Genomic DNA, 13216 nt, shown 5'->3' with positions numbered 1-13216 from the left:
CCTCTCCAAGGATATCCCACCCCCCCCCCCCAACCCCCGCGCCGCGCCTCTTCGGGACCTTTTCTGGTCCCTTCCCCCTCTCCGCCTTCCCTGTCCCCTCCCCGAGCCTCTCCCGCGCCCTCCCCACCCCCTCCTCGGTTTCCCCTGTCCCCTCCCGCCCCGCCCCCGTTTTTAAACCTGGCGCCGAGCGCCCTGGTAGGTGAGCGCCCTCGCCCGAGCGGTTAGAGGCGCGGCCGAGTCGCTGGCGCCGCCGGAGGGGCGCTGGCTGTGCGGGCACCATGAGACCCGAGGCGGCGGCCGGAGCCCGGGAGGCGCGGGGGCGCGTCTGTCACTGCCCCGCCGACGGTCCCCGGAGGCCACCGCCGCCGCGCGGGCCGGAGAGGTGAGGGTGTCCCCGCGGTGCGACGGTGAGGGGGGCGCAGAGCGGGATGCCCCGTGCGCCGCTGAGTCCCCCAGAATCCGGGCGGAGCTCCGGAGCCCGACGGCGACGCAGGGCAAGTCCCTTAACCTTAGTCAGGGACGCAGAGTCCTCCGGGTTTCGGGGTACAGCGCCGGAGCGCGGAGGCCCAGGAACGCCCCGCGAGGAAATGAGCCAACGCTTCCATTCATAGATCGGAAATCACTGGGCTGGGAACGTTGAAGTCTCGGGGCCTCTCGGCGTGCCTATCAGGGGTCCCCTCACGTTGACTGTCACAGGCTTGGTGACAGTGTTTGGTTGGCCCTGTGCTTGGGGCTCAGCCCTTTCAAGGTAGTACAGTTAAAATCGAATTAGCCAAGGAGGCGTGGAAGGGGCTGCGTGGCTAGGCAGCCTGACAGGAGAAAACCATTTGCCCCTTTTGCATCCTAGATTCCTTGTGGAATGGTCTCTGCGAAGTCAAGATCCTTCGACAGCGCGGGGGGTGCGGTAGAAATTAATGAGCCACAAAGTAGCCAGCTACAGTGGGGAATCAAGGGAAGAATCCAGTCAGGCTGGGAGAGAAATCCCTCAGCTAATGTGTCCTCTGATCATTGCATCAGATTTGGGACTTCTCAAAACCCAATGAAGGCAGAGAACTGATAATGTGGCAAGGAGGAAAAAAAAAAGAGAGAGAGAGAGAGAGACCCCCCCCCCCACCCCCAATGGTACTGGTTTATCCACAGACTGAGAACTTGAGAGAACTTTCTGGGGTATCCAGTGACCTTTTCTCAGGCAAACATTAGAATTGATAAGAATGATAACTCTTACGATATTTTTTTTTAAGTTTATTTGTTTTGAGAGGGAAAGAGAGAGAATCCCAAGCAGGCTCTGCATGGTCATGGCAGAGCCCCACATGGGTCTCAATCTCACAACCATGAGATCGTGACCTGAGCTGAGATCGAGTTGGATGCTTAACTGACTGAGCCCCCCAGGTGCCCCTTATGACATAATTTTGAAAGAGCAGAAAATGCTGGGGTTCATCTCTGGTCCCTGCCTTTCCAGCCCCACGCCATGGAGACCTTGGATCCTGACACCCCAAGAAACTGAGCTGCCCGCAGCTGGAAACCCGGTAAGGTTAAGGGGGGCATTGTGGTATCCAACAGTTCAGCCAGAAAGTGGCACCAACTCAAAAATGACCATGAAGGCCTGTCCCTCTCTCAGTGGTCTAATACAGAAGTGCCTATGGGTTTGGGATTGGGAGCCTGGGTGAGGCTGCTGTTAATCAGACCTGAGTCACATGCAAAGATTGGGCTCCTGCTTGCTTCTCTCTCTCTCTGTCTTCTTTTGAATCTTGATTCATTTTTTGAGAGCAAGATGGAGACAGAGCATGAGTGGGGGAGGGGAAGAGAGAGAGGGAGACACAGAATCAGAAGCAGGCTCCAGGCTCCCATCACAGAGCCGGATGTGGGACTCGAACCCACAAACCATGAGATTGTGACCTAAAGTCGGACACTTAGCCGACTGAGTCACCCCGGCGCCCCTGCTTGCTTCTTTCTTGAAAAGCAAAGCCTAGCTATGGCCTAGTTCTTTCAAGGGCATTCTGAGAGAAAGAAAGGGAGATTTCTTTTATGTTGTTTTTCCCCCTTGCAAGCCAGCGGGTAGAGAGAGGAGGGGTTGGCTGTCTCTGGCTGCCTCCCCTCTCCTTAGAGAAAAGCTGAGGGTGCCATTACTGCTGGGCTGGTACCACAGTGCAAATAAGGGCAGAGACCAGTCTGGGGTGCCCAGAAGTTGCTGTTAAAAGCCCACCATCTGGCCCTTTCTGAAGGACTTTTGCCCAGTCTGCAAGCACTCCTGGGGTAATTCATGTTGTCTGAGCAAATACACTCAGGCTGAGGGCTTTGTGGGTAAAGATTAATCTCCACCACTATTCTTTTGTTTCCTGCACTGGTAACTAAATGGCTTTATACTTACTGAAGTAATGGCTTGCTTTCATAGAATTTACCTTTCCTTTTTAAAATCTTAAAATGTAAGTTGATGACTTTTATAATGCTGAAGAGCTAATCAGGCTGGGAAGGACCATGTATTTAATTTACGTAACATGTGGTATATGTTATGTGTGCAGTTATTTGTAATATGATAAGAAATTCAGGTGCGGGAAAGCTGACCTTGGACTGTATTTTGATATCCAGACTACTTTATTAAATTATCCTGGATAATGGAAGTTTTTAATTCAGTTGCTATTATTTAAAGAATGAAAAAAAAATACAATCTATATCAAATTAATGATTTTGTAGCCGAAATTAGTCTTAAACACATGCAATATCTAAATAATGGAAAATAATTTTGTCTTTTGCATCCAAGCTTAAGTTTGTTCTTAAATATAAGATTTAAGAGGTGCTTGGGAGAGGGAGAAAATATAGTTTACAATTGTGCGATTTTTTTTTTTTTGTTAAATGAAATGCATGTGGAGCGGTTGTTGCAAGAATAAAAATACTGTAGCACATTTATTAACGCAAGGCAGGTGGATTTTTTCCTATGATGACGAGAAGGCTATTTGTGAGAAAATTGTTAAGGTGTAGCAACTTTCTAGTTGATCGCTAGCATGGCACACTGGATAAAACAGTTGTGTCTATGGATTTGGCGGGGAGGTGCTCTGTGTGGGCTGCAGCGCACGCCGCCCTGCACGCCTGGACAGCTCTTTGTAGAGCCCACTTGGCGGGGCGAAGTCAGCGGGAGCCAGGGCCAGGTGAGCGCCGCCCGGCACCGGGAGGGACCGCTTCTTGCTCAACAGCGCCCTCTCCCGACGACGCGGGAGAACTCCTTGGCTCCCGGGCCCTGTTGTGTATTTCTGGAGAAATTGTAGGGCTGGATCGGAGGCCCTGTGCCCTGAGCCGTGGACTCACCCTCACCCATTTGGTATCCCTCCCTCTCCTTGGGGGCCGTCTGCCTCTCCTGCCTGGGGAAAATGAACGACAGCCTAATCCTTCGTTGACCTCTGTTGCATTTCTCTCCTTGCCACTTGTCGACCTTGCAAGGGAGGTGATTCCCTAAAAGGAGATGGGCCCATCCTCCCATCTCACAGGTTTCCCCGCACTTGCACTTTGTTGGAGTCAGAGGCTGCATGGGGAGGAGAGGGGGAGACCCTCATGAAAGTCTCTGCTTGTATCTCTTCTCTTACTCTTAAGGACACACACATTGACATACTTACTCTGTATGCATTTCTGTTCCCCTTGCATCATCAAAATATGAATGTTTAGACACTTCTGTCATCAGAAAAGGATCTTTAATTAGAGTGTATTTGTGACATAAAGTTTTTATTTTTATTTATTTAGTTTTTGTTCTTTTTTTTTTTTTTTTTAGAGAGAGAGCATGAGTCGGGGGCAGAGGGAGGTGGGGGAGAGAGAGAGAGAGAGAGAGAGAGAGAGAGAGAATCTTAAGCAGGCTCCACGCTCAGTGCAGAGCCTGACATGGGGCTCGATCCCCTGATCCTGGGGTCATGACCTAAGCCGACATCAAGAGTCGGGCGCTCAATGGACTGAGCTACCCAGACCCCCTGGCATAAAGTTTTTAAAGCTGTGTATGTTTGTGGGTAAAGTTTTACAGTTTTTAAAGGTGTATTGAATGTTTCAGAGTCTGGTTAGAATTACTCAGTTTATTCTGTTTGAAAAATTTTTTCCACATTTATTTTTGAGAGAGAGAGAGAAAGAACTTGAGTGGGGGAGGGGCAGAGAGAGAGAGAGCTCCGGAGACGCAGAATCTGAAGCAGACGCAGGGCTGGAACCCACAAGCCAAGAGATCATGGCCCGAGCCAAAGTCGGATGCTTAACCAACTGAGCCACCCAGGTGCCCCTAGAATTACTTGCTTTAAAGGAAGCTGTTTCTCTGTACTAACACTGCCTTTTGGTGCCACCAAAGTGTGTGCACTGTTGTATTAGACGCAGCCATCACCGGATAGAAAATCACCTCTGACAGCCCAGGATTGCTTCCTGTGGTGGAGTGAGCATTTAGAGCTATTCTGTAAAGACAAATAAAGCTTGACACAGACACGATTCTCTGGAGTCCTCAAAAAGTGAACTTCATGTTGGAGAAGGTCATGCTCAAAGAGCCTCATTTTCTTTCCCTAACTTAGCTCAGCATATTGGAAAGAAATATGGTTGGTAAAACATAATGACGTTTGGGGTGCCTCGGTGGCTCAGTCGGTTGAGCGTCCAACTTCAACTTAGGTCATGATCTCACAGTCTGTGAGTTCGAGCCCCATGTCGGGCTCGGTCCACTTTGGATCTTCTCTCTCCCTCTCTCTCTGCCCCTCCCTCACTCATGCGCACTCTCTCGCTCTCTCTCTCAAAAATAAATAAACATTAAAAAATATAAATATACATATATGTGTGTGTATATATACACACACATTTATATGTATGTATGCACATATAATGTACATGTATGTACATATATATGTATGTATAAAATGACGTTTGCTCACAAAGACCACACATATCACTGCAGGATGGAAGGATGTGATGATCGTTGGTGACAGTCCTCAGACTCCTTCCTTGTCACACTCCAGAAGATTTTGTCTCCCTCTCGATCTGGCTCCATGCAACCCAAGGGCTGGGGTTTCTGATCCATGGCCCCAGCCCATTTCAGCTCACTTTCAAGCTGTCCCCGGATGGTCTGTCCCAAGACACCCCACTTCGTGCTTTCCATATAACTAAAACTTTCAGAGCTCTAAATCAAATGGCAATTTCTGCCTTCTCAGCCCCTTAGATAATCTGGCCACAGTTCAGGCCAAATTCTTTGAGATTCAGGACCTCACAGAATGGGCAGAAAGGGGTCAGCCCCGGACCGGAAGAGTGATTGTCCTTTCTCTCACTAGCACCTACTCTGGTCACAGCGTGGACAAGCCTGGCACTCCCCCCCGCCCCTCTCTCTCTCTCTCTCTCTCTCTCTGTTTGTGTCTTATCTCCATCAATGTTGTCCTTAGTTGCTCAGCCTAGCTTTTCTTTCCTCCACTCCTGATATTCAGGTGGTCACAGGGTTTTTTGTATACTACTGAAGTGCCCTTAAATCTGCCTTTCCTTTCCCTTCCTGTCACTGTCCAAATATTTATTACCTCTTGCTGTGTGCCTCTGGGCCCTTACCTCCCCAACCTAGGCTATGCACTACTCCCAGGGGCCACCGTTATCCTTAAAATACAGGTCTGACTATTGAACTCCTGACTTCAAGATCAGCAGTGGTCTTTACTGCTGCCTCCAGAATGAAACTGAGACTCAAAAATAGGTATTCAAGGGGCACCTGGGTGGCTCAGTCGATTAAGCGTCTGAGTTTGGTTCAGGTCATGATCTCATGGTTCATGAGTTTGAGCCCCGCGTCGGGCTCTGTGTTACAGCTCAGAGCCCGGAGCCTGCTTCAGATTCTGTTTCCCCGTCTCTGCCCCACCCCTGCTTGTCTCTGTCTCTCTCTGTCAAAAATGCATAAGTGTATAAATGTTAACAACAACAAAAAAAATAGGTATTCAAGGTGTCCTGTAATGAGGATTCAGCTTCCTGTTGGAGCCCATTTACTACCACAGCTTCTCGTTCATTCCACACTGGGCTCCTCACTCTTCCCCATCTGTGCCCCTCAGAACTTGATGCTCTTCTCTGCCAGGAATGGTCTCAGAATCACACATTCAAATGCGACTGAGGTCTCTGCCAGGCCTTCCATGAACCTTTCCCTCCTCCCTGCTTAGAATTGCTGGCATCTTGCTATATGATGCTTTGTAGTGCGGCTATTTGACAGTGTGAGTGTGTCTTTTCCAATTATATTTAAAAAGCCTGAACTGGGGGCGTGTGGGTGGCTCAGGTTTCAAATCAACAGGAAAAGACCATCCAGAGAGAACGTAGGCAAACAGGTGATTCAAAGACAAGAAGAGGCACCTGGGTGGCTCAGTTGGTTAAGCATCTGACTCTTGAATTTGGCTCAGGTCATGATCCCAGGGTTGTGGGATTGAGCCCCGCATCAGGCAACACACTGGGCATGGAGCCTGCTTGAGATTCTCTCTCTCTCTCTCTCTCTCTCTCTCTCTCTCTCTCTCTCTCTCTCTCTCTCTCAAAGAAAAAAAAAAAACAACCCTGAACTGAAGGACTGTGTCAGACGGACTCCTCTTTCCATCTTTGAATCCCTCACAGTCCCCAAGACATCACTGTCAACAGGAAGAGGAAGAGAGACTTATCAAATACTGTTAAGGTGTTGGGGCACCTGGGTGGTTAAACGTTAAGTGTCCAACTTTGGCTCAGGTCATGATCTCACGGTTCACAAGATTGAGCCCTGTGTCGGTCTCTGTGCTGACATCTCGGAGCCTGGAGCCTGCTTTGGATTCTGTGTCTCCCTCTCTCTCTGCCGCTCCCCTGTTCACACTCTCTCAAAAATAAATAAAACATTAAAAAATGTTTTTAAAAAAAAGATTGAGAACTCGATCCATGTTCCCCTTAAGAATAAGGAGGATGAGGGGCACCTGGGGGCTCAGTCGATTAAGCATCTGACTTCAGCTCAGGTCATGATCTCACGGTTCGTGGGTTCAAGCCCCGCATTGGGCTCTGGGCTGACAGCTGGGAGCCCGGAGCCTGCTTCGGATTCTGTGTCTCCCTCTCTCTCTGCCCGTCCCCCACTCACACTGTCTCTCTCTCTCTCTCTCTCTCTCTCTCTCTCTCTCTCTCAAAAATAAACATTAAAAATTTAAAAAACCCACAAATACTGTTAAGGTGTTTACATTGTCTCTAAAATTGGTATTGATACTAAGAAGGGCAGACCACTTAGATTATATTTTTTTAGAATTTCAGGATGCTACTTCAGACAGACTATATCTGTGTTTGATGTGTCTGTCTTTGCAGCTTGAACCTGGTGATGACCGGCAAACTCCGGGATCAAAGGGTGCCTTTGGGTTTCAGCATCCTGTAAGGTAACATGACACAGCAAGAAATATGTTCTTTCTTTTTAATAGAAGCATAAGTATACTTTAGTGTCCTCACCTGTGTACATTCTCAACAAAGTGGAAAATAATTCAGTATAGTCTTCTGTATTTAGTTCTTACCCAAAGGAACTTCAAGGATATTTTGTTGGATTTCTGGAATTCATTCATTCATTCAGTGTTCCAGTTGCAAATTGGATTGACCTCTTTCCTTTATGTCTTTTGTTTATACCTCTCATTACATATTATGTCTTGTGTTAAATTTTTTTAATGTTTATATTTATTTTGGGGAAGGGGAGGGGCAGAGAGAGAGGGGGCCAGAGGATCCCAAGTGGGCTTTGTGCTGACCTCAGAGATGATTCGGGCTCGAATCAACCAACCGTGAGATCATGATCTGAGCTGAAGTCAGATGCTTAACCGACTGAGCCACCCAGGTGCTCCTGTCTTGTGTTAAATTTAATTGGATATGAATTGTATATGTGTATCTGCTTATTTACTTAAGTACTTAAGTACATTTCTATTTCTTTCCCAGAATATAAGTTAGCATATTGTCTAGAGCAAAGTAGACCTTGAAAATATGTGTGTGACCGAACAAGGGATTGGTTGGAGGGTTCTCCCACCGTTGGCTTCTCCGGCCTCTCTGTGCTCCCATGGTCCTTCCTGGTGGGGATCAGGACCCTCACTACTGTATCCCTCTTACATTTCATCCATTTTAGGCGGGTGGCTCATGCTCAGGATTTTTTTATCTGTTTCTCTGTCTGTTTCTCTCCCCATCTCTCATTTCCTGCAGCAGAATGAATCTAGTCTGTGCTACTCCTCATGAAAGTATTTTTACCCTGGTTATCCTGGAAAACTGAAAGCTCTAGTAAAACCCAGAGATACTAACTGCTAGAGATGCACTTGAAAGACCTTCAGACTGGTCGAAGAGTGATTTCTGGAAAAGGGAAGCTTTCCTAGTGTCCCTTACACCTGTGGTCTTTATTCCCCACGGGACTGGGGAAGCTTTAAAAATACAGACGCTGGGGGGCTCCCCTGGGAGTGTTGACTCATTTGTTCTGGGAAAGGCCTAGGTGTCTGTATTCTTACGGTCTCCCAGGTGATCCCAATGTGCATGGGGGATGAACCTGCCACCCCCTTTCTTGCCCTGTGAGCGTCCACCTGCACAACCCACCCGTGGACCTGCCGGCCGCGGACGCTCTGGGGCTGCTCCCCAATTTTTGTTTCATTGAATATGCAGTGACTGGTGAGGCATGCGTTACAAACTGAGTGCACAATTTTATCTTTTTATTACAGAAAATTTCAAACACAGACAAAAGTGGAGAGAACGGTACAGGGACCCACATGCCTGTCACCAGCCTCAATAATTATCAGCCGTCTTCAGACCTGATGGTGTTTATCACCTTTTCCAACCTATTTTTTTAATTGTTGTCAGAATATTTTAAAGCAATTCCAGATATCCTACTAATTCACATTCCCCTGCAATTACTTCAGCATTACAGCTAACTTTTAATATGGCCAAACCCTGGGGGCACCTGGGTGGTTCAGTCAGTTAAGCGCTGATTTCGGCTCAGGTCATGATCTGACAGTTCGTGAGTTCGAGCCCCATGTCAGGCTCTGTGCTCACAGCTCAGAGCCTGGAGCCTGCTTCAGATTCTTTGTCTCCCTCTCTCTCTGCCCCTCCCCTGCTTACTCTCTCTCTCTCAAAAATAAACAAACATTAAAAAAATTTGTAAAAGAAAATATGGCCAAACCCTAAACTATGTTTGTAGTTTATATTTTATTTATACATTTTATAGAATATAGAATTTATGTTATTTATATTTTATACAATATAGAAATATGTTACATTTTTATATTTTATATTTAAATTTATATTTTTATATAACATTACTTGTATTTATATAATATAGAAATATATATTTAAAGTATATATATACATATATGTATACATATATACATGTATATATATATTTTTTTTTCTTCTGTTTGTTGCAGAGTTCCTCAACCCCAGCACTATTGAACTTTGAGCTGGATGATTGTTTGTTGTAAGGGGCTGTTGTGGGCATGATGCAATGTTCAGTGGAATCACTGGCCTCTGCCCACCACATGCTAATAGCTTCTCCTCAGTTGTGGCAACCAGAAAGGTCTCCAGACGTTGCCACATGTCCCCTGGAGGCTGAGAATCCCTGGCTTATCAGAAATCTTGGGACGTTCAGAACTGTCACACATTATTTATAGCAGGGTGTTTCTGCTCTTTTCTCCTCCATCCAAAAAGAGGGAAATGGAAATCAGCTCTACAGGGGCGCCTGGCTGGCTCAGCCGGTAGAGTGTGTGACTCTTGATCTCGGGGTTGTAGGTTCGAGTCCCATGCTGGGTGTAGAAATTACTTAAAATATAAAAAAATAAATCAGCTTTGCAACTAAATAGTGATCAGTTGATAATCCCTCTCAGTTCCTCAGGAGACCTCAGGGGAAAACGCCAATAAATTAGTGAGTCAATGGTAAGAAAAAAGGATTATGGGGAGAGTGAGGGGTATTTTAAATACTTCCCATGTGTAACTGGAATCCTGAATTCTATAAAACCTGGATTTAGAGGTTCCAAATTTATATATTTAGGTTATTTCCCTTCCTTCCTTCTTTTCTTTCTTCCTATTCTTTAGACTAGACAAATAACCAGGGTTACCATCTTCTGTACTGGCAAAGTGAGGAACCCACCCCTATCACTTTTCTAGAGCAACGTCCAGAAAGATTAGCTGCTTCTCTAGACTGGGGCCTCAGGGTCAAGTTTCCTCCAGGGCCCAAAGGGCTACAATGTTCCCCATGCTCAGGGGTGTTAGGGAGAGTGGGACCTAACCTAAACAGGACATACATTCTCCAGGATAAATCAAGTTCTCCATTCGATCAGAGTGAGACTCTTCATCTTGAAACTTGGTGTTTTATTTTTTTTTTTAATTTAAAAAAAAAATTTTTTTTTTCAACGTTTATTTATTTTTGGGACAGAGAGACACAGAGCATGAACGGGGGAGGGGCAGAGAGAGAGGGAGACACAGAATCGGAAACAGGCTCCAGGCTCTGAGCCATCAGCCCAGAGCCTGACGCGGGGCTCGAACTCACAGACCGCGAGATCGTGACCTGGCTGAAGTCGGACGCTTAACCGACTGCGCCACCCAGGCACCCTGAAACTTGGTGTTTTAATTCCCTCTTACCTTCACGGAAGCAGACCCTTTTTCCTGTGTTGGTCTAAATTGATTTGCTCACTCACGTTTTAGCTCATTTCTAAACTGGTGTAGGGTTCCTCACCAGCTCTCTCCACCTGCCCACAGTCTTGTGTTCTGGTGACTTAGAAAACACACCTCGGGGTGCCTAGGTGGCTCAGTTGGTTAAGCGTCCGACTTCGGCCTCAGCTCATGGTTTCCTGGCTCCTAAGTTCAAGCCTCGCGTCAGGCTCTCTGCTGACAGCTCAGGGCCTGGAGCCTGCATTGGATTCTGTGTCTGTGCCTCTCTCTGCCCCTCCCCAGGTCACAATCTGTCTCTCTCTCTCTCTCTCAAAAATAAATAAACATGAAAGAAAGAAAGAAAGAAAGAAAGAAAGAAAGAAAGAAAGAAAAGAAAAATTTAAAAAGGAAAGAAAAGAAAAGAAAGAAAAGAAAACACTCCAGGCACAGTGAAGGCAAGATCAGAGAGGGAGATTGGGAGTTAGCTGCTTTTAGGGAAGAGGACCCTCTCGATGGAGTTCAGCATTGTTTCGGGGTGATTAATGGTGTATTTTTTTCTTAAATATTAGACTTTATTTACCCATTTCAAAGCGCCAAGAGTATCTGCAGAGTTCTGGGGAAAAAGTGCTGGCCAGCTTCCCGGTGCAAGCCACAATCCACTTCTACAACGATGAATCCGATTCAGACGATGAAGAACAAGAAGAAGAAACCCAGCCTTCCGAACTTCGGTGCCAGGAGACAGAAGGTCAGGCGGAGAATGGCCCAGGAGGGAAGGGCAAGGGCCAGCTCACAAACCTGGGACGGAGGTCTGTAGGACACGGTGGCCTCAGTGGTAAGGGTCTACTCCCTCATGGTGACTCTCTGGGGAGCACAGAGTGTTCCTCACCCAAATAAATGGGGTCCCTCTCCCACGCCAGACCTGGCTCACACGCACTCCTGGGGACAGCCGTGCCAGGACACCTTGCATTTCCCTTGGTGTTTGGGGGTCGGGGACTACCTCTGGCCAGGATGCCACTCACAGCCAGAACTTAGCTTTTAACTTTTCCTTCTCCTGGTGATTCTCTTCAGGGCACTCATGCACACTGTTGAGAAAGGATTCCAGGACCAGGAGAAGGTTTGTGTTGACATGGGTTGTTATTAGTTGGGACCAACTTTCAAAGCACCATTTGCCATTGTCACTGTGCCATCAAGTGACAGATTATTCCAGTATAGGTTACGACCCCACGTGTGCCTCTCACGTAACCTCGGACTCTTTGTTTAGCGATTTCTAGTTTTGTAAAAATGGTGGAGCTATTGTCCCAGGGTTGACGTATTTGCTTACTGGCAAAATATTTATGAAAAAAAAATAAAACTGAATAATTTCCATAAGAGTAACAGAAATTTTAAATGTGGATTTTTAGGGGACAATTCTGGATAAAAATTTATGATTCTTGTCTAAGGGCTGAGTGTATGAATAAATGGAGAGAAGAGCTTTAACTCTTAGTTGGGGACTGGTTTGGGCTTATTACTTGAATAGAATAACACTGTTTTCAATCAAATTATCTAATATAAAATTATTTCCATTTTTTTAATATTTTGATGATTAAATGAGTGCACTCCACAAGTTTATCACTTAACTATCTTACATGTGGTTGTTTTCCTATATATAGTACATTATATAAATTTATACTTGAAATAAATATTTTGAAAGAAAAATGTTTGATAATCACCTTTTTTGTGTAAAATAATTTTATTTATTTATATTGTTTATTTTTATTTTTATTTTTTTTTTTAATTTTTTTAACGTTTATTTATTTTTGAGACAGAGAGAGACAGAGCATGAACGGGGGAGGGGCAGAGAGAGAGGGAGACACAGAATCGGAAGCTGGCTCCAGGCTCTGAGCCATCAGCCCAGAGCCCGACGCGGGGCTCAAACTCACGGACCGCGAGATCGTGACCTGAGCTGAAGTTGGACGCTTAACCGACTGAGCCACCCAGGCGCCCCTGTTTTTTTTTTTTTTTAAGTAATCTCTACACCCATGTGGGACTCAGACTCAGAACCCTGAGATGAAGAGTTGCACGCTTCGCCCACTGAGCCATCCGGGCACTCCATGTTTAAGACAATTTTAGATTTTAATTAGTGCCTGCTTTAAAGTTTTTAAAAGTTTGTCAGAGTGTTTTCATATTTAACTCTTTAAATGATATTAATTGTGTTTAAGAATATAAAAGTGTAAAAAGAATGTAGACAGGATTGTAACCTCGATGCTCAAAAAGTCCATTAATATTAAAAAAAAAAAATGGAGCTAGGGGCACCTGGGTGGCTCAGTTGGTTAAATGTCCAACTTCAGCTCAGGTCGTGGTCTTGTGGTTCATGGGTTTGAGCCCCGCGTCGGGCTCTGTGCTGACAGCTTAGAGCCTGGAGCCTGCTTCAGATTCTGTGTCTCCCTCTCTCTCTGCCCTTCCCCTTGTGCTTGGTCTCTCTATCAAAAAAGAAAAAAAAATGGAGTAATATATGCAAATATTTTAACAATCCAAACAGTATAGAAAAGTATACATTTGCATAGTAAGTCACCCTCTCCTGTTTTGCTCTTTCTCTGTGCAAAATACCCAACATCAATTGTTTTTTATTTGTCTACCTCTTTAAAAATTGCTGTTTGTAGGGCACCTGGGTGGCTTAGTC

The 13216-nt window shown here is 46.0% G+C and overlaps 1 protein-coding gene across 1 annotated transcript; it reads left to right on the top strand.

Annotated features, from left to right (window-relative positions):
- The first annotated feature begins 238 nt into the window (after positions 1-238).
- RIPPLY3 (ripply transcriptional repressor 3) lies at positions 239-12252 on the top strand. The gene is made up of 5 exons (XM_043593622.1): positions 239-382; positions 1460-1526; positions 7267-7334; positions 11127-11389; positions 11626-12252. Exons 1-5 carry the CDS (start codon positions 279-281, stop codon positions 11826-11828), a joined length of 705 nt encoding a protein of 234 aa, XP_043449557.1. The 5' UTR covers positions 239-278; the 3' UTR covers positions 11829-12252.
- Positions 12253-13216: the final 964 nt, after the last annotated feature.

Source organism: Prionailurus bengalensis, chromosome C2 (assembly GCF_016509475.1).
Source record: "Prionailurus bengalensis isolate Pbe53 chromosome C2, Fcat_Pben_1.1_paternal_pri, whole genome shotgun sequence".
In the NCBI taxonomy this organism is placed as follows: domain Eukaryota; kingdom Metazoa; phylum Chordata; class Mammalia; order Carnivora; family Felidae; genus Prionailurus; species Prionailurus bengalensis.
This window is presented reverse-complemented; position numbering and strand designations above follow the sequence as displayed.